Source organism: Cephus cinctus, unplaced genomic scaffold (genome assembly GCF_000341935.2).
Source record: "Cephus cinctus unplaced genomic scaffold, Ccin1 Ccin1_scaffold0330, whole genome shotgun sequence".
In the NCBI taxonomy this organism is placed as follows: domain Eukaryota; kingdom Metazoa; phylum Arthropoda; class Insecta; order Hymenoptera; family Cephidae; genus Cephus; species Cephus cinctus.
Genome location: NW_014333027.1, coordinates 1,091,241 through 1,115,577, shown reverse-complemented (window position 1 = coordinate 1,115,577; position 24,337 = coordinate 1,091,241). Strand labels below are relative to the sequence as shown.

Genomic DNA, 24,337 nt, shown 5'->3' with positions numbered 1-24,337 from the left:
ATCGGTAAGTATTGAATGGATCCATAAGCGATATTCCAGCAAACGATGAGCTGTAGCTGCAAAAAGGGGGCAGATGAGGGTTGTTTGCCTAAGAAAGTCGCCTAATTGAACAATAAAGGAACCCGGGTGAGATGGATATACAAATGGGGCGCCAATCGGATATGATACAGAGAGTTGATGTTGAATAATCCTAGGATCAGCCACCGATTAATCGTATAAGATGGAACTCTATGTAAGGAGATAAGCACTGAACGTTTTTGATGTCCAAATCAATAAATCCTATATGTAGATATAACTGAACAATGAAGAAAGCCTATAAGTGTACGCGCTCCTAAATGATAATTACGAGTGGCTTTTTGATGATCATGGGAACCTATTTACGATGAGGCTGCTCGAATAAAGCGTATTAACCGTTTACGGCGAAATAGAAGTTTTCTACGGATTCGCACAGTATAGAATTCTGTAATAAAATTCACAAGCGAATTGAAAATAATGCTCATATACATATATATTAGATAAGCTCCAACAGAAGTATGAGATAAAGCTAGATGCAAGTACTATATTAATAATTGGATAAAGGGGGGGGGGAAGAAGGGATGACATCAAAGGTTTAGTCAAATCTGAATTGCAAATGTAAAATGTAACAGAATATTGACGTTTATGGGGTTGCTAAAATAAAACTAAGGAAGTCGAGGGAAAGTTTCTAGTTGAGAAATATGATTTTCTCAATGAATACAAGACTGATCGATTTGATAACGTCGTATTCGACCTGCCCTCCTTTGTAATCCAGACTTGAATCGATTGGCAAGAAGCGTTTCCCAGTGAGTAACGACTAGTCACAAGAGGCGTACGTTACGAGCGCCAGATAGGACGTAATGTATTGCAATATAGTACGATGCGACGCGATCTGACGCGTAAAGCGTAAAGAACAATGGCGCTGTGCAGCAGGCCACTACTGACACAGATTCTGTTACAGGCTGGCACCTGAGCCTCTCACACCATTCGAGGACAGTGTATAGCGGACGTATAGCAACTGAACGTGAATGCCAGGCATGCACTCCCAATTAATTTACAAGTTTCCGTTCCCTTTGATGGTCATTCGGTACACGGAACATTAGAGACTCATTGTACCATAAAAATTCGTATGTTAATACCAGGACCGTGTATCTAACAATTTAAAAACAATGTTAATACATATAAGAATGCAGAACAGATTCTACCATTCTTTTACTAACACCCTTATACTTCCTGGGTTCCGTACTTCAGTGTTCGTGTGTTTCATCAATGCATATGTGGCAACATCGCCATCATGCGTTTGCTCATTCGTAGCTTCTTGGTCGTCTTCACAAACTGGCCGTAGGAAAAGGAGGCGCGCGCCTCAGCTCGCGCATCCAGGCTGACGCTCGAGCTGATTCGAATGCTCAAATGTTCGAATACTTAAGCTAGCTAAGGCTCACCGGTCCTCTCCTGTTCCTGTACTCAGCTATACTGAGCAGCTCTAGCCGTATTAGAGTATAAGAGCACGCTAGAGGGCTAGAACCCGAGAGGAATAGAGAAGGCGCGAGTTGAGTTGGCTTCTCGAAAGGGAGATAGGGTGGCGAGCAGGCCGCCAGCCAGCCAGTCATCCAGTCGGCCAGCCATCCAGCCAGCCTGCCAGCTAGTCTCCGCGTCCCCTGCCTCGTCGCACCGCAGAGCCGGTCAATACTCCGAGTAACGCGGCGGGGAGAGCACGCCAGCCAGTTTGAATCTCGATCTTGCTCGTCGTGTCGAGCTAGTTGATTCAGCGGCTTGACGACACCGCGCGTACGCACGTTTTGGTTCTCGTATTGCTATTAGCATTGAGACACTTCGGTACATATCCTGAGTGAAAAACTGTAAGTCACCTGAGAAAGCAGACAAGAAACTCGTCAATAACCCTAGAAGCAAATGCTTACGCGAGTGTGTTGTTCGTCGTTCAGTTCATCACAAACATTCTGAAAGCGATCCAAATCGTTGAGAAAGCTGACGGACAATATATCCGGTTTCCCAATTACATTTTTCGAAATTCCACGCTATGTGAGCGGGTAGGGTGACAGAGAAAGGGAGCGTGAGGGAGCGAGCGAGAAGGAAATAAGGAACCAGCTAAAGGAGCATTTGAATAAAGAGTATATGCTGACGGTGATGGTGACGGTGACTCGAGTGACAAGTGACAGTGACAGTGACGAGTAGCTTTGGTGTATAGTTGTATGCTGTAGTGACAGTGCCGGTGGCTGTGACGGTGGTCGCCACAATTGTGACGGAAAGTCATACGGTATCAGGAGTGCTGACGGTCACGAGGAGGAAGGAATCGACGGCGCCTGGTGTGAGGACAAGGGCGAGTGCCTGTGTGACGCAACAAGACACGCGGGAGTAGAGGGTCTACGTACTATACGTGGTCGCTACAGCCACAGACTTTGGGACTCTCCGTCTTATTTGCTATACACGAAAGGATACTCGTTCGAAGGAATCTTTTCTCTTTAAAGAAAAGCGGAAGTGCGGGCAGTATTTACTGCTCGTGAAAGAAAATATTATGTGCTTCGTCGTGTGATGGGTACTCTTGTCTTGTTCTGCATGGGCAGCCTCCAGCTACGCCTCGCAGCCAGCCCCATGGATATATGGATATTCTTTCTCTTCTTCGCTACTGCTGGTGAGTGAAACATACTCTGTTCCTTATCCTCATCCTCGTCCTGTCTCTTTCTCACCTTCTAGGCTACTACGCATAAGAACATGCTGTTGCCAGCGGTTCCACTTATGCCCTGCAACACGTTTTCCCAGTGTCCCATGGGTCTCATTATGCATTTCGGAACGACCTTTTCTGCAAGGCAATCAATGGCTCAATGGAACAATCTTATAATGCCCACCGTCCATTTACCAGCACGTAATTCGGAAACTTTTGTCAACCAATTTTTTCTCTTTTTTTTTATGCTCGTTTGCAGCTTTCAGTGCTCTGATTTTCTACACAGGCGCCACGCTACGCGTGAGTTCCCCTACTTCTTTGTAGGGCGGGCGCCACTTGCACGGACAAGCAGATGCCCTTTCCTTTGGCAGTCTGGCCTTTTTCGCTCTTTCTATTCTCTCGTGTAGCTCACGCTCTCACTCGATCTCTCATTCACTCATTTACACGTCGTTTTACTCTCAATTCAATCACTCCTTCATTCCTTCTAGCACACATTTCTTGACAAGATTGTCCATAAACACAACGGATATGGAAATCGTAACTGACACCACTGGAGTCATAAATTATCCTACAAGAATGCGAAGTTAAATTACCATTAGGGATTCTTCACTCTAACTATTCTCATTAACGTTAATGGATGTTGTTACCTTTTTCTGGTGAAAAGAAACTCGACTACGTCTGTCTCGAGATAAGTATTATTTCCAAGATATGCAAAGTAGAAATTCGACGCCCAAGAGACGAGAAACCTAACGTGCAGTTTCTGACCAGCAATCGCTTTCGTTTTACTAGTACTGAAATTCAAGATGACAGCGATACTAAAACGATATAAAAATGCATATTAATTTTTCAGAAAATTCAAAACAATCAAAACGACCAGAGACTGAATTTTCGTTCTTGCTGTACACCACAACATTATAAAGTATAATATTTGATACTCGAATAAGAATAAATGAAGGCACCAATGATTGGTAACTATTTTTACGAACACATAAGAATTCTTGATGGCGTATCTCATCAAGCCAAATGCGCTCGTTCGAATAACAAAGATGATGCGCTAAGTCTCGTCCGGCGCAGTGGGGGGCACCAGGATCGATCGATACTTCCGATTATTTCTTCCGGCATTCCTTTCGTACAACCCCAGCCAAACCAATCCGACGACCCAATAGGAATCATCCACACCAGTTCGCACCTCTCATATAAGAATTTTTACGACCATGGTGATTTTTCGATTGTGTATGCTCCCATCAAACCCAGCAGAGAAATCTAACAATAGGAATAGGTACATTTCGTTGTTGTACGGAAAGCACAAAAATGAATTGAACGCAATTTCAATGCATAGAGAGTGTATTCTTTTTTCCACTTTATTTTCGGTACGACTGGCTTTATGCCGATATATCCGATCCACGTATAAGCTTGAATTCCATGTTTCAGTATCTACGTGAACGCGAGAATCTATGAAAGCAAATCCGAATACGAATGAAAATTCATCGTGTACCATTGGCAATCTGTACGCAGAAGTACAGTGATCCTGATCATTCAAGTGCGTTCTCCAATATCCTGGCGTATTGAGGTCGAGTAATCGTTTCAAAACATATATGACCATCTTTAGTAGCCTCTCTATATCCGATCGTATGAAAAACGCCAGGGACATTGAAGCACGGCTCATTGAATCCTTCCTCCATACATATAAAGAAAATCAATTTTCTTTTTTTTTTTTCTAGTTCACGTTATTACCACAATTTTCGTTACGCCTGGTACAAAGAAATAAACATATATATGGGACCTATTTATCAATTACGCTCTCAATGCCCTGGCTCTGGGCTATACACAATGAGATACCGTCAAATTTTACGACGTCCCAGTGGACACGTGCATACGTATCTGGACTAGGAGATTGCTGGGAATTCATGAACAAACGATGCTTCCTTCAGGAACAACAACAGACAGGATGCAGTTATGCGGGATCATAAAGGAAACATTACGTATAACGGACAGACATTTTGTTGTCGCCTAATGGATGCGGGCAAAAATTCCATAGGAATATTTTACTAACGACAATGCGGTCTAATGTATCCTAAGTGCATTCTCAAGACTCCAACACGATCGAGTCCTTTGCAGTGTAATTACCAATCTGAGAATAGGATTCTCGCAAGAGCACAGTCTGTGTCAAGGGTCAGCCAACTGAACGAGAGCATACAGTGCGAACAATGTGTCACCAAATTACAGCAATAAACATCAGTACGCATGTGGCACCGACGATATACGCCATAAACAAGAGGGCCAATCGAGCAAGCTATACACATACCATAGGCAAGGACCAGATCATACATTAGGTTAGCCTCTGCCCATATCACAGAATGACGCTGCATATACATTGCGCAATAACGTTGGCAGCTATGCGTTGTGCCATCATTGCAACCGGCCAAAGTACTTGAATGTGTTACAGATGCATACACACACACACATATATATATATATATATATATATATATATATATATATACACATAGCCCTATACATAATGGTATCTGCCATTCCGCTTTTCCTATCGGAAACGAGCATAATCGAGGACCCTGACAGAATGAGGCTATTGATCCTATTTGTGGGACCAGCAATAATGCGTACCACAGTCAATAAAATAGCTTACTATTCGTCCTTCATTCGATCCGTTATTCTATGTTTTACTTTAAATATTTATTCTCTTCTGCATTAACTTTTTTCAAGTCAGTCGCACTCACTCGTTCAATCGCATTCTTTCGGTTAAATTGACACAATTGCATCTGCATCTTTTTCGCTAGCTGCAAGGAATCGCTAATGCTATTCTGGTCTGTACTTTGTACGGTATATACTTAACTCTTCTGATACTCCTTAAGAACCTTCTTCTTCGTTCACACTTGTACATTGCCACTCGTGGCTACTTACGTAACTACTTGAGGATGCCAGAAAAAGTATTCTCTTTGCTTGGCGCACGTCTAAAATCGAATATCGATTACACTTTAGAGTAGACGTGCGAGTCTCGACAAGTTTCTGAAGTTACAAATACTGTTGGCTAGATACGATGGTCCTGAGGATTGCTCAGGCACTGTGTATAACGTCGGCAGAGACGTCTAGGCAGATATTCCGTTGTAACCTGGTACAACGTGGGGTGAGGTTAGGGTGGTTCTAGGGTGAACACTCGAGACAAGCAAGCACCACCGAGAGCAAGGGTGTAAAAGAGTGTCGCGGTATGTGGCACACTCAGACCCACTTTCCTCGAGTTTTTCCGGTTCAGCCAAGCACAATCGTCACTGGTAATGGCTCTATTTCTCGAGCATGTAATTTGTACTGGTGCAAGAGTACACGTGCCGCTGCTTCAGTGTTCCTGCGGTAGTGTCGCTGTAAGCGTCCTACGTCGTGTGTCACTTTTGTGCATCGAGTAAAACCAGTGTTAGACGCACGCAATTCGCACGGCTCGCCAGCTCTTTACCGAGGTAGAAGCTTTTACTGGTATGAATTATTCAACCTGGTCCAGAGGAGATACTCTCAAAAGCTCACGGCATTTGGAGATAGATGCCAGTACGAATTCGAATTCAAATCGAATTCAAATCCGCATCGCAGACTTCGATTGGAACCTCATGGAATTAGCTTTATGCAGAAGCCCTTCGCCCCTTTTTACGTTTCTTGTGCTTGTCGATCTTCTTTGCTACTTTTTTTCTCTTTGTTTTCTTCCTTTATGTTTTTTGGGGAAGATGCCGACTCCGGGAATTGTCTACCGTGCGACACACACACACGATCGATCCAAGCTGAAGCTTCGTTCTGGATTCGTCCTCTGTCTGCTGATCATCCCCGGTCCTTGTTCATGCTTCCAGGAACATGTTTGGGCGGAGATGCGATTGTCTGCTCGTTCTGCTGACGCCTTTACGTATATAGTATATGACTATGTATATGTCTGTGTATATAGATACGTATATAGCACATATCTCTAATCTCGGGGCACGAAGGGGACGAGAGAATTGCCGAGCACGAAATGGCACGTTTGTTCGTCAATTAGACGTAATTGGCCGAGAAGTCAGCACCGGGGGTTCATCCTGTTCCCCACATTCACAGTATTTCAAGCACGTTTGTGGTTTGTCCAGTAAAGCATCAGGAAGGACCCAGAGAGATTTGCAGAGAACGACGAACGCGATTCACGTGTCTCGTTTATCACGCGATGTTTGTCTTTTCGCCGATTAGATTAAGCCAGCATCCTTAAAGGCAAATTCGAAACTTGATGAAACAGAGATTCAAACCAATTCCTACCTCAGAGCTTCAAATCTTCCCAATTGCATCTTGTATCGTACGGGTTGTTGACATTGCCTGCTATTTCCTACGTTCGAAATCGTTACGTAATCCACGCTCGGCAGCAACACCAGCAGCTATATTCTCGTCGTACTCGAGATATGAAATTGACCAAGCTGCTAAAATGGCGGGTTCATCTGTATCAGACAATAATTTCTCCGAGGAGGGTATAAAGATACCAATCAAGCTACCATGGATATTGAAGTGCTACGCGAAAGCCGCTATTCGTACTCAGCCTCGTGATCTTCTACGCTGGACATCCGCTTATTTTCGTGCACTCGCAGAAAATGAGGTTCCTCCCGTCAAGGTGATAAATGCATGCTCCGCTTCCTGGTGGACATCGTCCCGGCTATTAGTCTCGATTATACTGTTCACAACTACATTCCTCGGATTGATTAACTAACCAGAAACGTTTGGAGTATCCAGTACGAGCGCGTCTTGGTATCACACCAGGATACTTGAAGACCCTTCTAGAACGCTTCGAGCACGCTGAAGTTGTCGACCCATGCACCTTGGTGATTCGTTGGCAGGAAATTGGCCTGTTGGAAGGCAGCCTATATAGGATTTTACAGATCAGCCCATCCATCCTTGACAAGAACTCCAGGGACAGATGCAACCTCTACCAGTTGCTGGCGATAGGATGCGGCATCCTTGGTAACGTGAGTGCCAACTTAGGAATCTGAAAATGTACTGCGATTGGTAACTTCTACGGTTTTTTACTGGTTGCTGCCATAGATACTTCTTTTGTCTATTTTGTTACTCCACCTGGAGCTACTTCTAGAGTTACCCATTGTGGCATATCTAAGTGGGTACAGTTTGTTGTGGTTTAACTATATATTTCTTTTGGTTAGAACCTCCATGAGACGATGGTCTACGTCTGCGAGTTACTCACCAGAGAGCCCGAGGGTGGATCTGCGATGATTCCTCTCAGGACGTTCTTGATGCTATACGAATATCTTGCCAGACTTGATTGCCCTGCTGAGATAACTGAAATGGATCTCGAGGCGGAACAAGATTTCCGGGAGAGTGCTGTCGTACCTTCTGTCGTGGAAACGTCGGAGGAAATGACGTCAACGTCAACGGACAGCTCGGAGACTACATCGACACCGAAATCGACACCTTGTTCCAGAAGAAGCCTGCCATTTGACGAATTAAATAGAAAGGGCGATACCGGAAATTCAGAAGGGAATACGGGAGACACGAAACACGATAAGAACGTAAATGGTAACGTTATACAGGATTCAATAACGTGTCTCGATTTGCTAGAAAATATTGAGCAGAATCCTCGAGAACAGGAAGCAAACGAACAAGCTCATTCCTCAAATTACGAACTTTACGAGGTCTGACTTTCTTCTTTATGTTTCATTTATTTAACAGTGTTACTTAGAAGTTAATAAAATGTTGAGTGCAGGGCGAGGTACAGCCAGCTGATAAGCCCGAGAAGGAGGATCCTAATGCTTTACGAGAAGATAGCAGCGAGGATGACGAGCACCTGGACGAGAACGAAGAAGAGAACATGAATTTTGAAGACGACATAAAGGATATATACTCGTACGTCAATCTCGAAGATATTCAAAAGGGATTTTGCGAGTGTGCAGAGGATACAGCTCCTCTTGATCCCGAGGAAGAAAATGCTACGTCAAAGCCAAATCCTCTTGAGGAGTTCCTGGAGAGAATGGCGCTAAAATTTAGCGAGGAAACCGTAGACGTCGAAGGCGCGGAATTGTTAAACGAAGAGATAAACGGAATCGGAGGATGTATCTCCAAGGAACGTATATGCGCCGTGTCGCTCTGGTTAACGGAATGTGCACGTCGTCAAGAAGGGATGGTAGGACCTCGCAATCTGCGACACTTTCTCTGTCCCAATCTGGACGGGAATCCACTCTACAAAAACGATGCGGACACTGACTGTTGAAAGTTCCTCTAAAACGTTTCCTCGGAACTTGTTGGATCAACCATGAAGCTGCTTCAGTACCGTAAACTGTTTATTTCCGATTAATGCGTGGCAAACATTTTTTTCTCTATCCTCAACGGAACACGACCTAGGCTACTCTCAGATTCATTCTACGCTTTGTAACGTAATTGCAAGGCAACGTTAGGCCACGCTTGCTACTCGGCTTCCTCATCGTTCTCGGATCCAAAGATAGAGCGCTCAGATGAGCTCTCGAATTAAGGGAATCCATGCGTGGGACAACACGCTCGAGGAACCACTAGGGTGTGCTTCTCTATCGCTCTTTGCTGTCTTGTGCTTCTCTTATACTCCGCTGTCTTGAATCTTTTAAAAGACAGTCCAGAAGCACTCTTTTACTCTCCTCGAAAATCCATTTAGTCTTGCCTCGTGATCCTACACGAGTTCCTTATGCTGCATGAAGCTTTCACACGAGTTTTATAATTTATTTTAGCACAGCACTTCAATGTCCTTTCATACTATTCAGTGTGTACACAGGCAGGAGTCACGTATTTACATTGAGTCTACGTGAAGGATTTCTGTGTTCAGGTACCTTGTACACTTTATAGTCTACGTCAGATCTGGATTGACAAATTATTAGAAATAATTAATGGGACGCTGTCAGCGTAGAACCGTCAATCTATTATATTAGCTAGCGAGCCGTCAGTGGCCTGACTCCGTACAGTGGGCTGTTCAAGAGTTTTTCTGACAGCAGAATGTCAGCTGCGCATGACGTCTTCTCTGTAGGCAGGGGAGCTTACTTATTTATGCGATAATACACTACGACGATATCCGCACTTCCGTAAATTTACATACAAAGTATAGTCACTGATGAGATTTCAGACACCAGGTCACCCTACGTGCGGTCTACCCTACCAAGTAGCGGTATCGTGGACTATCGTGGTTTTGACTTAGCAGGTTAGGCCTGTTTACGATTAGAAAAAGGGGGTTAATCATTCTGAATAAAAGCCAAAAGATTCTCACTAACTGCAGGTTGGTCGCTCATAACTTCCGTTGGGCCTCTGTGTTTTTCTTTATTCTTGGTAATTATTTCTGCCTCGCAATGGCGACGTCCTTCTCCTACGGTCTCTTATGCCTAAGCCTGGTCGTCACTCTGACGACCGGTTGGGTCATAGAGACTCAAGAATTTCCTGACCAAGAGGACGTTGACATGACCAACGATCTTCGCGAATCCAGACGACAACGTCTGAACGTTATATTTCCAGGTAAGTATGTCTACCAACTACCAGGTAGCTTATTAGTTAAGGCCGATAAAAAGAAAAGCTCAGAGAAATCTTAGAACACAGGATCGATCCTTTCGATGTCGAGCAGGAACCAAGTGGTGCGGAAGCGGAAACGTGGCAGAAAATTACGAGGATCTGGGACAGTTTGCCGAATCAGATGCATGCTGCCGTGCTCATGACAATTGTCAGGACATTATTGAAGCTATGGAAACCAAACACAACCTGACAAATCCCTCTTTCTACACGAGGTGGACAACTCATTTATATAACTTTTTTATATTACCGTCTCCATTAATCTTTCTTCCCTCAATTTATGTACCGCGCTGCCAATCACACTTGTATATTTTACAAAGAATTTCTCAACAGTCTCTTTTAATAGTACTTTTTAATAATCTCTAACCAGAGTTCACTGTTCCTGCGACGAAGCTTTCTACGATTGTCTACATCGTTCCGAAGATCAAGTCTCTGGTAAAATAGGCATCGTATACTTCAGTTTACTTGGGACAAAATGCTTTCGCGAAGACTATCCCATCGTCGGCTGTAAGCGTTACTCCAAGTAAGTCCTGGATCCTCATTCTCGTGCATCGACATCCTTGCCGAATGGACGATGACTAGTCGTAGAAATGCGGCGCCGGTTAAATGGAAAAATTTTTTGGCAGATTTCCGAGACGTTGCCTCGAGTACGAGTTGGACGAAAGCCAACCGAAAATGTACCAGTGGTTCGATGTGCCCCTCTACTGATTGTGGCGGTATCCCGTCCTCGCGTTCAACATCCGTTACCTATGACTATTTCCTCCTTTCTTTCTTCAATAAATAATAATAATAAAAAACTATGCCCATACTCATTTTCCCATCTATCGAACGAAACTCTATAGACCCGAGTCGAGCTCGTAAACACTGTGTACGACGGATGCACGATGAGTACTTCCCTTTATGTATCAGCAATGAATACTGACAAATAGAGATATCATGCTGCGAAGGTACATAGGGAGCCATGCAATGTAAACATCTAATCTTGAGAAGAAGGAACCGTTTCTTTACTTTTATCACACGGTGGCTTATACCTGCTGTACGAGTATTCGAAAAGTTTGTAGGCTAGGACGACGATATGAAAATTTTTGGATTTGTAATTTTTTTTTTTTTTTCTTAAATTGCATATGAATGCCATGTTACGAAAACACACGAGTGGAATCCGAAACACGTAGCTTCCATATAACGTATGACTGTTTGCTCAGTCGTAGGCGCATAATCGTTGGGGATTACGTCATGCACTAGATGGCAGTATCACAGTGGTATTGAATCATTACCTAACAATTGCTAATACTTCGGTATATGCTAATACAATTTCCGATATTTAGCAATATCTTAAATAAAGAAATAATATAAATAATTGAAATAACGCTATGGCGTCTATGCATTGGAAAAAGTAATAATGATGAGTTTTAAGATTCCATTTTGACGTAGAATAATATTACTGTTCTTTTTTAGGCGTTGCCGCCTCCGTGGAAGTTCATTTTGAAAATAAGGACGGTGGCTTCTTCCTGAAACACACTCCACGGCAATACTATCCAACGCAACCGGACTCGCTGTCGGGAGGGGCTGGATCTTCAGGATCGTCGACGGGAACTGTACCAGGAACCGCAAGTGGTACAGCTTCGGTTTTGTCACCGCCAGGATGCATCCTCTCGATAGACAAGTTTACGGTCTTTCAAACAAGCGAACCAGTCTCGGTGAGAGCGAGCTACGGACCCTTTAGCACGAAGCAGACGGTACCCGCAAGATACATAGTGCCAGATCCTCTGGATATGCTACCTGGTCTCGGTTCACCAGTAGCGACATCCGGCGCGGATAAGAGTGTAAACGGAAGTAGCAGTGGCAGTGTAAGTGGCGGCACAAATGGTAGCGGTAATGCCAAACGCAAACAGAACGTTAACGGAAGCGGATCAACGAGCTCCTCTGCAGCTGCACTTCTGGATGCACAAGAGCTCAGCGCTCGACATCTTGACATGTCAGCGCATCTCGTGCGTGGAAACGTACCACGAGACTCTCCGGTTCTTCGCGTTCTATTCCATGCAGGAAGCGAAGCCGTTGGCAGGCGACAGCTCCTACTGGCACGACATCAACGGGTCTGCGTCGTACTTCATGCAAGTTTGCCTGGTCGGCCGTCACTGACAGCTGCGTGCAGTCCGGATGGCGAAGACGGCGTGTGCCTCGCGCAAATAACAATTCCAGCCTCCTGGTGGCCACCCCTGCCACCTCCTGATGCATCTGGCAGAGTTAAGGTCACCAAGAGCTTACCGAGACTCGTTCAGGTGGCTTATTCCGTTTTGGAACCGCGCACGGAAGGCGACGCTATATCCTGTCAGCCCCGCGTCCAGATTCAGCCTGTGACGCCGCTGGGACAAATACCCTTGTCTCCTAATCGTGCTGCCTATAAGGAACTCAGCTCGGATGAATCCCTAATCCTCTTGGTACCGCATGGACCTCTTTATCCAAGATCACGACTACACGTGCCGGCATTCTTACAACCACGATCTGGGGCTCCACCTATTGTTGCTCTCGTACTCAGGTATGTATTCCTGCTACCTCTCTAAAAGGTATATGTTTTTTTTCAGTCTCTCGTTACTCTCTCCATTTATTTCTCCTATGTTAAAAATCTTATTAAAATCGATGGCAAATCATCAATTGGACATTGATCAGATTTGCGGACTGGAAGCTTCGTATCAAATCTTATTTATAGTTCCAATTAAATATTTTTCTTTAGGGGGTAAGTCATATTGGAGACGATAGCTTATTAATTCCGAATCATTTTCAATCCGAACCCAAATACCTCCGATCGCCCCGAACGATTCCGATCGTAATCGAATCGGGTCTCTGTCGGTTTCTATTAATTTTATTCAAACTTTTTAAGCAAAGTCTTGCGCGCGCTCTCCCTCCTCCCTTCTCATTCTCTTTCTCTAGCCCTTTCTCAACGGAATCGAGCGCGAGCTCCATGCGGCCAATCGATAACTCTCCGGCAGCTCCTGGCCCTGATCGTCTAATGGCACATCCGGCGTCTCTCCTATACCTCCCACTAGTAAACTTCTCCTAGGCGGCGGACCTTCAAGAGTCAAAAATCTTTTAAAGCCACGCCTCCCTCGAAGAAAACCGCCAAACTTCCTTTGCTACTCTATGTAGATATTGGGAAACTTTCTTAACCGTTCTTTCCTTTTGATGTTTTTTTCATATTTTCTCGTATCTTTTGCATCTATATTTAACGTATATACATAGCTGTATTATTAAAATTCTGTTACGTAGAATTTGAAGTCTTCCTTGTAACTGATGCGTAACAAAAACAGAGGTCATATATATGTACATAGAACGATAAAAAGAGTATGCCAACACAAAGTCCAATAATTGATATGGAAAAGGAATTTTTTGCAACGTATATCATGATGAGGTGGCGCTAGCTGACCTCTCGACACTTACATTTCTAGCAGATAGCATATCATTTTAATACTACTGCGAAGCTGACGAAAACTTAAATAATCTATTAACTCATCTATTTACGAAAAATAGGCTACTTCTAAGGAATCTGCTCGTGATTAATTCTAGAAATTACTCGTTCTCTTTCAGAGCACGGGTCAAGTCGAGCGTGCGCATTCTCGAGGCTTCTTCGAGCAGTCCGGATTGGATCGTGGATTCGGAGATCAATGCGAAGAACACGGCTGCCACCTTTACCGCCAGACGAAAGGAGAACGTTTCACGTTCGCCAAATACGTGAGTATTTTTTCTCTGGCGAAGACGAAATAGGAAATGGAAGAGGAAGTGACAGGGAAAGCATTGATCTGTCGCTATGGCTCTTTTCTCTGCAGTACCTTTATTAGGTTCTTCATTCTAGGTATCGTTACTCGATAATCCATTTCCGTCAGCCATTGGACAATCCTCAATCTGCATTTTTTTTTTACTCTGGACATACACAGATTTTGTTAAATTATCTCTTATCAACTAATAGTCTAAGATTTGCCGTGAATGTTCACTTATTTATTTTTTGAAAAAATCATCAGTGATTTTTCGAAGATGATTTTCATGACCTTCATGAAGATGAACTGTTGCTGCTGCTGCTGCTGCTGCTGCTATCCTCATCAACGTCCTTTTTATTCTTATGTTTTATGCTTTCTTTCTTCATGACCTTCATGAAGATGAACTGTTGCTGCTGCTGCTGCTGCTGCTGCTATCCTCATCAACGTCCTTTTTATTCTTATGTTTTATGCTTTCTTTCTGGGTATCGCTGTTTTCGTCATCGTCATCATTTTTGTCATTATCGTCGTCATCTTTGCACTTTTTTTTCTCTACCTTTTCGGATGATTCACTACTGCTGCTGCTGCTGCTGCTGCTGCTACAGCTACAGTCGTTATGGTCGTGTTTGCTGTCAGAACGTCGTAGCCTCGTTAATCCCTCGTTGGATTCTGAGGATTCTGAAGATTCACTGCTTGGTGAATTTGAATGGTGTTCACTCGCGGCCACAAGGACAGGAGGAAATTCTTTGGAGTCTTCGTTGGATACTTCGGGCAGACCATTCTTCCTCACTTTTGATTTTAAAATCTCTTCCGGAACGTCATCAGGCGTATTAAGTAGAAGATCAGTGTACTCGTCGTTCGCAAAAGGCTCTAGATCCCTCTTGTTACTTTGGATGACTGAAATTCCTATTTCCGGGTCTACATTGTCGACCTCTTCAATCGGAAAAGCGTGGACCGACACGCTAATCAAAATAGCCAGAAGGAAGAACACGCTTGATGAATACATCGCGAGTACTGTGTTACTAGGCTCTTCTCCTTCCTCTTTATATCACTTTGTTACTGCTTATCACAAGCGTATCATTAGCAGTCAGTAGAGTATAGAGTGTCAGGAAGACATAGAAACGACGTAAAAGATAGAGAGAATGAAAGAGGGAGTTGCAAGGGAATAAGAAGGAATCCGAATAAACAAGATTACTATTTCTAAGCAGCATACATAAAATTAATGGTAGAATGGAATAAAAAAAAATATGAAGAATTCTCTTGGACCTTGAAAGCTCTCTTGACGTCTTCTTTTACATCTCAAGCAGTTTTATTAAAATATTTTATGTAGAACAAAGGGGACCCTTTACAGTTTCATGAGTTTGCTTTTATCGTTATTTTCAGCACTAGTCTCGTTGTTTAAACATATTAAAAAAAGTTCTTATTTCATCAGCGGCGTCGATGACGTCGTTGGCGTCGCTTAGACCAGACATAAGTAAGATCGATCGTTTATATTATCGTGGCAACGTGAAATGCGCGTCTTCGGCGTTTTGAGGTCGAGAGGTCACTCGTACTCGCTCAGTCCGGAAAAATGTGCGATAAATACATTGCTTCGTTGGGAAATCCAATTGCAGATGAATTCAGGCATATTATCGATCGCTCTACTTTAAGTTACCGTGGTGTTAATGTACCGAGAAAAAATGTTCTTCAGTTTGCACAAAATTGGACCACTTGATTTTCTTTGAAGTGCACAATGGAGAGTACGTCATCCATAGTTAATTGAACTCGACATATAAAAAGGCTCAATTAAGAGATTCTTGAATGTAGAAGATTAATGCCTTACCTCATTCATCACTATTTATACACAACAGTGAAGATTTATACGTTTGATAAATGTTTGACAGATTAACAACCGCTGAGGAAGTGCTGACAATGCTGCTGGAGGCCAGTGAAGAGGGTGCAAGTGGCAGTTGGGATGGTGGAAGAATTGTTTGGAGCGTCCGTTATGCATTTGAGGGCGAGGAAGACAATGCTTCTTTGGCCGGTGGTTGGTTGTCAGGACAGCAGCAGCAACATCATCATCATCATCACGTTGAAAGAAGGAAGCTTCAGGCACGTCTTGAAATTCAAAAAGATGATATTCAGGCCGTGTTACCAATTTCCAAGGTGGGCTTATTTTGGACACTGATTGAAATATTAATTTGAAAGTGTCTAAAGGAGATGATTACTTCACTGTGCTCCTTTAATTATGCTTTAGAACTGGGAGGTAATGAACACAGCTGTGCTGACACATCGGCAAGTCTCGCAGGCGATGAAAGTCTTCATTGTAAGTCAAGCTGGAAAAGTGGCTGATGTTACGCTTCAGTCTTCTTGTCACTCGGAGGACGAAAGTGTACTTAAGGTAAGAGCTATGCAGTGCAATAACGTATTCAATGTGATGTAAGGAAATGCAATAGTCAGACCAGTTGGCGATATTCTATCTGAACGAACCGGATTTCTGACTTATTGTTAATTTAAAGAGCTCGTGGTAATTATACAACTTGCACGGTGGAAATTATTTCAGGTATCCTCATCGTGCAGCAGCGTTTATGTGGATGGCTCAGAAATACGAGGATCAAGCAATGCCTCGGTTCTTGTCAAATATGGCACATATACTGGCTTAGCAAGGTTTACAGTTTGGATGCCTGAATTTCCGCTTGATGTCACCGTCATGGATACACGACTGAGTCAGATCAAAGGTTGGAAGGTACCAGAGGAGCACTCTATTGCTAAGAACAAACGTAGTTTGAACAGCAGCGCATCTAAATCTGATGAAACATACGCTGATGAAGTGACAGCTGCACCCAGTGAACATCTTTTTCATGCTGATGAGAACGCTGTGGACGAGAATAGGGAAAGTCAGAGAAATAACGATGCGGTGGAGAAAAATGCAGACTCGAGGATACAGCGAAGAGAAATAAGCGACAGCAAAGAGCGACGAGAACGACGTCGCAGACGAAGAAGATCGGCTGCTGGTGGTGACCAGGAAAGCAGAATGTCCAGGAATGGAAATTCGGAAAGATGGATAGAACCGGATGGCAATTCTATCGATCGTACTCCAAATTGTCGATTGAGATTTCAACAGAGTACTGTGGATATTTATGCACGATTTGTGGCAGCTGACCATGATTCCGGTAGAGTATCTTATTTCGTGAATCGACGTACCATGTTACGCGTTACGGACCTTGTGGTTGGTCTGCTGCGAGTCTCGGATCCACGAATTGCAACTCTTGAGGGAAAGATAGTCCAGGGTCGTGGCGTTGGTCGTACAGAAGTTCAAGTCCTATCTCCTATCACTGGCAGAGTCATCGGCGCCAAGGAAGTGCGTGTTGGTAGCGATCGAGTCTCAGTAGCGCATCTCTCGGTCAGAGTCGTTTCTGGATTGCAGTTAACGATCAGTCCTGACACTGCTATCGAGAATGGATACGTCGCAGAAACGTCGGTCACTAGGTGGTTGACTGCTCAATATCAGGTGGGTTTAACTTTTTCAAAATTTTCGCTTTAGCGACTGGACTGCATTATTTATTCAAGTTACTCTCTTAGGAAGGCCTGTTAGACATCGACATTGAATATTCTGACGGCTCGCACACTCCCTTAAGAGAAATTGCAGCAACAGACTATAAGATCCAGGTGGAAAGTGAGGAAACTGAGGTGGTAGCAGTTGCTCCTCCGGTCGCTTCCCATCATCCTCGAGTAATCGCCATAGGAGAGGGACGTGGTGATTTGTTACGAGTAACTCTACTACTTGTTGACGTCTGCCAAATGTCTAACAGAAGATCGAAGTCCTCGTCATCGAAAGCTGCTGCAGCTCCACTGGCTACTGCGTCTGCCAACGTGGAGGTTAAATTTGCTTCGAGTAACCTTACGAATCGACCTGAGTTCGTGCAAAATGACGGCGGCGGCACCGTGGGCTCTCACAAAGAGCATAAGACTGGTCGCGAGAATGGAGACCTTCACGATATTGTCATCGGTAAGTTTCATCACACCTTGTTTCGTCTCTACTCTCCTTGGCCATTTCCTGAAGACCGGAAGAGGATGACGATTATGAGGATTGTTAAGAGGATAAGCCTAAATGGCAAATAAAAAAGTCAGCTATAAACGTGCTGCGTAGAGTCCAATGTAAGAGTGGTGTGCGTCGCGCTTGCCCGTGGCGAGGACCGCGGCCGCTGATCCCACGTCTCTGTCTGTTTTCTGTGCCTGAAGGGATTCCGCTGAGAGATGAGAACAACTACGAGCCGACGGTGCAGGCGCGTCAGCACCACACGGCTATAGCTAATGGCATGTCTTCAGGAGGATTAGACGGTGTCGGGATCATGCATGAGGGTGGACCACGTATGACGCAACTGAAGATCGGCATGTACGTCCTCTTGGCGGCGTTCTGTTTCGCCATCATCGTCTTCGTGGTGTCCTGCGTCGTCTACGCGAGCAAATTCAAGCCCCAGCCACCAGACTCGCCATTACCCAGCATCCCGGTACTTGGTGCTGCCAGAGCGGCCGCGAGGCAGCTAGCACCAGCTGGACGACCTAGGGAATCTACCACCAATGCCCACGACTGGGTCTGGTTAGGTCGTGCTACTCTTGAAAGAGCTGCATGTGCTCCTCAACAGGTACTTTCCGTGTTCACGAAATTTAATTAGCAAAATGTATAATACATAACTGATAATCATTGCAAAATTTACAGGTGCGACTGACCGCAAATCCACTTGCTACTGAACCGCTTGTTGACAATGACAACGAGAATGAAGATACTGTAACTGCTGCTGAACTCGGTACCAGTTTCGACAACCCAAATCATATCGAGCTCCCAAGTTCTTTAAGGATTTCTGGTGATGGATCCGCAGCTGCTATAACTGGTGCATCTGCTTGTACAACCACGTCTACAGTTCCCATTGACACTACGACTTATTGCAAGAAGGACAAGACACCACGAAGCTTATCTGGCAAGGCGAATCTTCATGTTAGTGCAGCCAAAACATCGATTACACGCAACGAGTAATTATTATCTTCTTTATTAGTTTGCAATTTGCTACTTCTTTCTTCATTTTCATTCCATTATTATTCTATTCGCGGTATTTATTTCGGGTTTTCGTGAACGATACTCGTTACAGTAATGCCCGAAACTGCGCCAATGTTGTCAGCGGCAGGAATGAGGACGATGACGACAATCGTTCTACCGATGATGACATTCCACCACCATTACCACCTCACGGAGTACCCGCAGTCGCAACTGCGACAACGACAACATCAACGATGACAACGATAACACTCTCCGGGGATCTTAGTAACGGCAACATTAGAGGAAATGGAAATGGCAGTGGGGATGTCTTTGGCAAAGTTTTCGGCAAGTCAAGCACGAATAACTATGTAAACGGTAACGCAAGCGAGCATCCGCAGATAAAAGCAAAAAGCGGAAGTAATAGCAGCAGGAACGCAATAGAGGAGTACAAACCTCCAGTACCGCCTCATCGAAACCGTGAGGTCTGGACAAAGGCTGGGATGGATCAAAAGAAGTCGCGGCACAGATCGTCAAGCGGAAGTCACGGCAATCAGCGACATGCATCATCAGGCAAACATCATTCCCGATCTCATCATCACCATCATCACAGCAAGAACAAGACGGAGAGCTCGAGAGAGAACGAGGCGGAATTCGTCGAGCTAAGAAACCACGAGGAGAAGCGCGCCAAAGACAAATCAAAGGAAGTCAAGAGGGCGACGATCGTCGGGAACCCAATGTATTCATCCCAGGAACAAGAGGAAATGGCTCTGGATGATCTAAACCTGGGCATGGATTACGATCAGATCATGCATTACTTTGACAACCTGAAGGAGTCGAACGCCTAGGCAGGGACGGCCGCGGGACGAGTCGATCCAAATCGAGTCGATTCGCGGCCGAATTCGGCGCGCCCTCCTTCCTCCTTATCACAATTTTCGGTGCTCTCGGAGCTTTGGGAATTTTCCAAGTTCCTAGAGCCTCCGGCGAGGTTGCCCCGGACTGCTCGTCCTAACTTATATTCTAGTCAGCTTCCTAGCAGCACATGAATTTACAAATCACATAATCATCGACTTCCTAGTTATTCAATGGCGGTTTGACCGATAGAACTGGCCCTTGAAGACTTCGGAGAGATTCTAAGGATATCGACCGCATTCGCTTCACCCTAGTTCACGACTTCTTTCCTTCCCTCCCATCTCCTTTCTTATGAACTCTTTCCTTTCCTCCCAGTATCCCTATGACTCTCAGATGTGTCGTTCCTGTTATCGATTCCCTACATTACCTCCTATTCATCGGTCAGTTTTGCACATATCTCTGTCTGCATTTCAGGCTCTTCCTTATTTCCTAATTACCCTCGGGACCGATTATCACCAAGTCCCGAACCTTCAACCAATAAATATACTATATTCCAAAATATCGTACTATCGCCGTACACAAATGTCCGCCACTCGTCTAGCTTACCTTAGTTATCATTTAATGACATGTACTATAAAAGTCATCATCGTTTCATCACAATCTGTACAGCTCGCGCTACTCGATTACTCGACTCATCATTTCCAGCACGGTAAATGATCATCTCGTCATAATTTTCATTATCATTATCATCAACCATCGTCATCCCCATTCTGTTTTGTTGTGTTTGTTGTTATTATTATTATCACCGTCACCCCATCATCATAGTTCATTATTATTGATATTATTATTATTATTATTATTATTATTATTATTATTATTATTATTATATGGCCGATATTATATTGATTTCGATAATTTCTTATTCTTTTTCATACGAGAATATGAATAATAATATATATGCGGAGGCGATCGGCTGGCCGGACAAGCGAAGCGCACAGAAATAATTTGATAATTCCAACGTGAATCAAGATCGACTATGTCTACTGTATCAAGTATAGCGTTAGAGTAACATAAGGGTGTTCGTGGTGAAAATAGCATAAGAGTAGTTTGTTTGGAGTATTGTCTCAGAGTATTAGAATAAGATGGCGAAAGAAACGTAATATAATGAGAGTGCAGCCTCTGGTTCGGTCGAAAGCCGTCAGCCATCTTGCTTGGAAACTTGAGATTCAGTCTTTTCGAAAAACACATAATGCCGGGTTTACCGAAAAATCGGATTTCCATATAAAAGTATATGAATTCCTGATATGAAAAATGATAACGTTACACTCCTCCATCGGTATTTCATTTATATATTGCCTATTAGTTTATGAAATTCGAGCGATACGGTAAACTCCACACGTTGTGTCGTATGATATTTAATTCGATTGACCGTGCGTTCTAATATTTGTAAATTTTGCGTTGTAAGATTTTGTACATATACCTACGTATACACGCGAATATTGCAAGAGTACTTAGGGTCTTTAATGTGTAACCACAACGCGCTGTCGGACGACCACACGTCCTCGTAATATTATCGTTCACCGAGATGAAAATCTTTAACGATGACCATTACTATACACGGTAAACGATTACTAATGATATCCATTTCTATTATATATGCTAGAAGACAAAAAAGAAGAAAATTAGTGACTGTTGAGCTTTTCGGTTAAATTCGATCAATTTGTAACCGCCAATCCGTCCCACCGCAGACGTCCTCGCGATATCATTCGTTCCTAGTAATAAATGACGACACGACGACTCGCGGTGATGTGTCGAATTAAATAAAAATTGGGACGGGACGATCTTGAATTACTTCGATATCGCGAGCGATTCGAAAACCGATCATTCAACAGAGAATACGATGTGGTATAAGTGTAAACTCTGTGTTTAGCACGTATCTAAGATATGCGACGTTGCTATATTCGTTATAAGAGATACAAATTTAGTGGGAATTTTCCATATCGTCCCCTCCCCAACTGAATTTCAAATGAAATTAACCGAATGGAGTCATGCAATTACACACACGGCAAATCGCTGAGAACATCCACGAGGTACCATTATCGATTGAAATAAGAGAAACGACTAAAGGAGAAAATGTTTATTTAAAAGAAACATACATAACACGAGAAACAAAAATAAGATTGACAAATGCTTATCCTATATTATATCACGCGACTGGACGCTTCGCGTATTCCTAGAAATTTAGTTCGGCTGTCTACGTCGTGCAGACTTTTTGATGCATCGGCTGTAGTAGACGACTGTACGCACGTGTATGCTTTCCTAATGCAATAGATGATACATGTGCTGCAAAAGTACAACGTTTCGTGACGTTCGTCGTGTGTATGCTCGCAATATAAAGGCACGTGCGCATGCAGGTATAAACAGCGAGAGAGTGAGAGAACGTTTGCGCGAATGAATGAATGAATGGCGTAGAACGTGGATGAGATACTGGGACAGTGAAACTCCAGAAGAAAAATAAAAGGGGGAATGCGTGTTCATTGTGTGTTAAAGAATGAATGAATGATGATATAGCTGGTGAGGGAAACATTAGCGGGAATGCAAACCACCTGCTGAAGAAGAACCTCACTTGCCATGTACGGGCGCCATCAACGACTAAAGACTAATCATTCCTTTGTTATGATAGATGTTGCGCTGATAATACTAATAATAATGCCCCGAGTCAGAAGGGTTCTTAAGTACCCGATGCGTTAAATTATTATTTATGACGATGATAACGACGTTAATATCGCTACCCTATTATTATCGCGCAGATAAAGTAAATCGATTATAATTATTAATATCATCGTCATCATCATTAACGATCATTATTGTCGGCATACTAGACATTACGATACGATTATTGCCTATTCAATGTACAATATGTAGCATTTACCTGTTGTTACCACCGAACCGTCGACAAAGATATAAAATATTGTAATTGTATCATAAGTAGTTGAAACTGTTTCGTTTGCTAGTCAGAAATCCCAGTGGCACGATATCCGATGTCTGTGGATGGGAGATACGCGTGAAAAAATAATGAATGAAAAAACAAGAGATGACATTAACGAAATCATGAGTTTCCTTTATGAATGTTTATTCGTATTTTTTTTCTTTTCGTTTATTATTTACAACTCACGTTCTAAGTGCGAAATATTTTAGGCTCGATTTAGTTATATTTTCCAAACCATATTTTGTCTACCGGTGATATCCAGGTATGACAGCCTTGTATATTGTTTTGTATGAAATACTTGAATGTCCATGGATTCAAGTTCTGGTTCTCAATTCTAGATTCTTTCTGTTTCATTTTTTGCATTTCATATTCGTTAACAGCTATGGCTTTGAAAGGCAGCTTATTTGCGACGTCGGTCAATACTTTTTTGATCTATATGAGGAAGTTATCATTTTGAGATGGAAGACATTTTTTAATGGATTGGTTGGTTGGTTACTTACCTCGACATATTCGCACGTACCACCCACTTCTAAGATCACTCGACCAGCTTTAATTGGAGTTACATAGTGATCGATTGCACCTTTTCCACCTCCCATACGTTGGCCTTGACCCTGAATTTTAAAAAACCTGATTTATGTCACAAGACAGTTACCAGAACAAGTAACCAACCTTTTTTGTAACTGGTTGCCAGGGTGCATCAACACGCCAAATAGCAAACATCCTATTTACATCTAACTTACGGCCAATAGTTAGACGCATCATCTCAAAATGGCCTGATCGTAGTCTACCACCACCCGTGGCCTGTAAGAATCCATCAAATTCTTTTTTCCAACTGTTTTTGGATGAAAATGAACACAATAAATATTACACTCACAACAATTCCAAACTGCTTATGTATGAGACTGTTATGTATCAACTCTGGACCCCTCATGAACTTCAATTTCTTCTGCATTTTGAATGGCCTCATTGAAGGTGGATATTGTGGTACCTTTTGCATAATTGGCAGTTTTCTTTTCTCCGGGAACTCAACTGTCAGACAAAATATTTTCTTCAGACGTGTAATTCATTAAACATTATTTATCTTTACCATTATAAACTGGAGGTGGTTTAAAATTTTTGAGGCCTGCGATTTGTACCATAGCCAATGGAGCTGCTTTAAATCCTACATAAAAAAGATTTATTGATACAATCGAAATGCTGCACAATATTTATATATTACATATATTTAGATGTCTTACCAGCAAGTCGAACCTCATGCAACAGTTTATTTGTGGCTGACACAGCTTGTGCTGCTACGTTGCTTAATGACAACATTTTCTGTATCCGTTTCTTCAAGTCTTCAACAGTGTTGAACAATCTGATTAAGTCACCGTTTCATTTGTTAAAGAATAATTACTTGGTAACCGGCGACTAAAAATTAGTTGTTCCGTTTAATGAAACTAGCTTGGAGTAACGCTGGTAATGTACATTTATAGATAAGGTTCGTCAATGGATTTTACTAC

At 43.2% G+C, this 24,337-nt stretch overlaps 5 protein-coding genes across 13 annotated transcripts; 3 read left to right on the top strand and 2 right to left on the bottom strand.

Moving 5' to 3' along the window:
* Positions 1-36: 36 nt before the first annotated feature.
* Positions 37-22,955, top strand: LOC107266718 (transmembrane protein 132E). Of its 6 annotated transcripts, none has more exons than XM_015737482.2 (11): positions 41-872; positions 977-2,665; positions 11,693-12,773; positions 13,820-13,963; positions 15,867-16,128; positions 16,220-16,363; positions 16,526-17,473; positions 17,545-17,971; positions 18,205-18,608; positions 18,683-18,993; positions 19,110-22,955. In XM_015737482.2, the coding sequence occupies exons 2-11, from the start codon at positions 2,566-2,568 to the stop codon at positions 19,840-19,842; spliced, it is 4,554 nt and encodes a 1,517-aa protein (XP_015592968.1). In that variant the 5' UTR covers positions 41-872; positions 977-2,565; the 3' UTR covers positions 19,843-22,955. The 6 variants fall into 6 exon arrangements, with proteins under 6 accessions (XP_024939789.1, XP_024939787.1, XP_015592968.1 ...); XM_025084018.1 differs by having other exon boundaries at positions 41-890; XM_025084021.1 differs by having other exon boundaries at positions 37-2,665; positions 19,084-19,166.
* Positions 8,384-8,956, top strand: LOC107266724. Its single transcript, XM_025084032.1, has one exon. The coding sequence runs from the start codon at positions 8,529-8,531 to the stop codon at positions 8,925-8,927; it is 399 nt and encodes a 132-aa protein (XP_024939800.1). The 5' UTR covers positions 8,384-8,528; the 3' UTR covers positions 8,928-8,956.
* On the top strand, positions 9,998-11,019 carry LOC107266729 (phospholipase A2). The gene is made up of 4 exons (XM_015737503.2): positions 9,998-10,186; positions 10,293-10,452; positions 10,608-10,760; positions 10,864-11,019. The coding sequence occupies exons 1-4, from the start codon at positions 10,024-10,026 to the stop codon at positions 10,943-10,945; spliced, it is 558 nt and encodes a 185-aa protein (XP_015592989.1). The 5' UTR covers positions 9,998-10,023; the 3' UTR covers positions 10,946-11,019.
* Positions 14,045-15,054, bottom strand: LOC107266725 (uncharacterized G-patch domain protein DDB_G0278987). Of its 3 annotated transcripts, none has more exons than XM_015737494.2 (2): positions 14,449-15,054; positions 14,045-14,350 (listed from the first exon to the last, which is right to left on the bottom strand). In XM_015737494.2, exons 1-2 carry the CDS (start codon positions 14,987-14,989, stop codon positions 14,280-14,282), a joined length of 612 nt encoding a protein of 203 aa, XP_015592980.1. In that variant the 5' UTR covers positions 14,990-15,054; the 3' UTR covers positions 14,045-14,279. The 3 variants fall into 3 exon arrangements, with proteins under 3 accessions (XP_015592980.1, XP_024939796.1, XP_015592979.1); XM_025084028.1 differs by having other exon boundaries at positions 14,045-14,295; positions 14,397-15,052; XM_015737493.2 differs by having other exon boundaries at positions 14,045-14,277; positions 14,376-15,051.
* LOC107266723 (39S ribosomal protein L16, mitochondrial) lies at positions 22,874-24,292 on the bottom strand. Of its 2 annotated transcripts, XM_025084027.1 has the most exons (7): positions 24,074-24,292; positions 23,923-23,997; positions 23,710-23,864; positions 23,505-23,636; positions 23,336-23,446; positions 23,022-23,267; positions 22,874-22,891 (listed from the first exon to the last, which is right to left on the bottom strand). In XM_025084027.1, exons 1-6 carry the CDS (start codon positions 24,147-24,149, stop codon positions 23,052-23,054), a joined length of 765 nt encoding a protein of 254 aa, XP_024939795.1. In that variant the 5' UTR covers positions 24,150-24,292; the 3' UTR covers positions 22,874-22,891; positions 23,022-23,051. The 2 variants fall into 2 exon arrangements, with proteins under 2 accessions (XP_024939795.1, XP_015592977.1); XM_015737491.2 differs by lacking the exon at positions 22,874-22,891 and having other exon boundaries at positions 22,963-23,267.
* Positions 24,293-24,337: the final 45 nt, after the last annotated feature.

Excerpts from the sequence above, each read along its gene's own strand:
- LOC107266718 (XM_015737482.2), top strand. The coding sequence starts at position 2,566 with ATGGGTACTCTTGTCTTGTTCTGCATGGGCAGCCTCCAGCTACGCCTC. Across the intron at positions 2,666-11,692 it reads TCTCTTCTTCGCTACTGCTG|GCGTTGCCGCCTCCGTGGAA; the intron begins GTGAGTGAAACA and ends GTTCTTTTTTAG. Across the intron at positions 18,994-19,109 it reads ACATCGATTACACGCAACGA|TAATGCCCGAAACTGCGCCA; the intron begins GTAATTATTATC and ends TACTCGTTACAG.
- LOC107266729 (XM_015737503.2), top strand. The coding sequence starts at position 10,024 with ATGGCGACGTCCTTCTCCTACGGTCTCTTATGCCTAAGCCTGGTCGTC. Across the intron at positions 10,187-10,292 it reads TCTGAACGTTATATTTCCAG|GAACCAAGTGGTGCGGAAGC; the intron begins GTAAGTATGTCT and ends GATGTCGAGCAG. Across the intron at positions 10,453-10,607 it reads AATCCCTCTTTCTACACGAG|AGTTCACTGTTCCTGCGACG; the intron begins GTGGACAACTCA and ends ATCTCTAACCAG.
- LOC107266724 (XM_025084032.1), top strand. The coding sequence starts at position 8,529 with ATGAATTTTGAAGACGACATAAAGGATATATACTCGTACGTCAATCTC.
- LOC107266723 (XM_025084027.1), bottom strand. The coding sequence starts at position 24,149 with ATGTTGTCATTAAGCAACGTAGCAGCACAAGCTGTGTCAGCCACAAAT. Across the intron at positions 23,998-24,073 it reads GCATGAGGTTCGACTTGCTG|GATTTAAAGCAGCTCCATTG; the intron begins GTAAGACATCTA and ends TTTTTTATGTAG. Across the intron at positions 23,865-23,922 it reads ACCACCTCCAGTTTATAATG|TTGAGTTCCCGGAGAAAAGA; the intron begins GTAAAGATAAAT and ends TTTGTCTGACAG.
- LOC107266725 (XM_015737494.2), bottom strand. The coding sequence starts at position 14,989 with ATGTATTCATCAAGCGTGTTCTTCCTTCTGGCTATTTTGATTAGCGTG. Across the intron at positions 14,351-14,448 it reads CCAGAAAGAAAGCATAAAAC|ATAAGAATAAAAAGGACGTT; the intron begins ATAAGAATAAAA and ends AAAGCATAAAAC.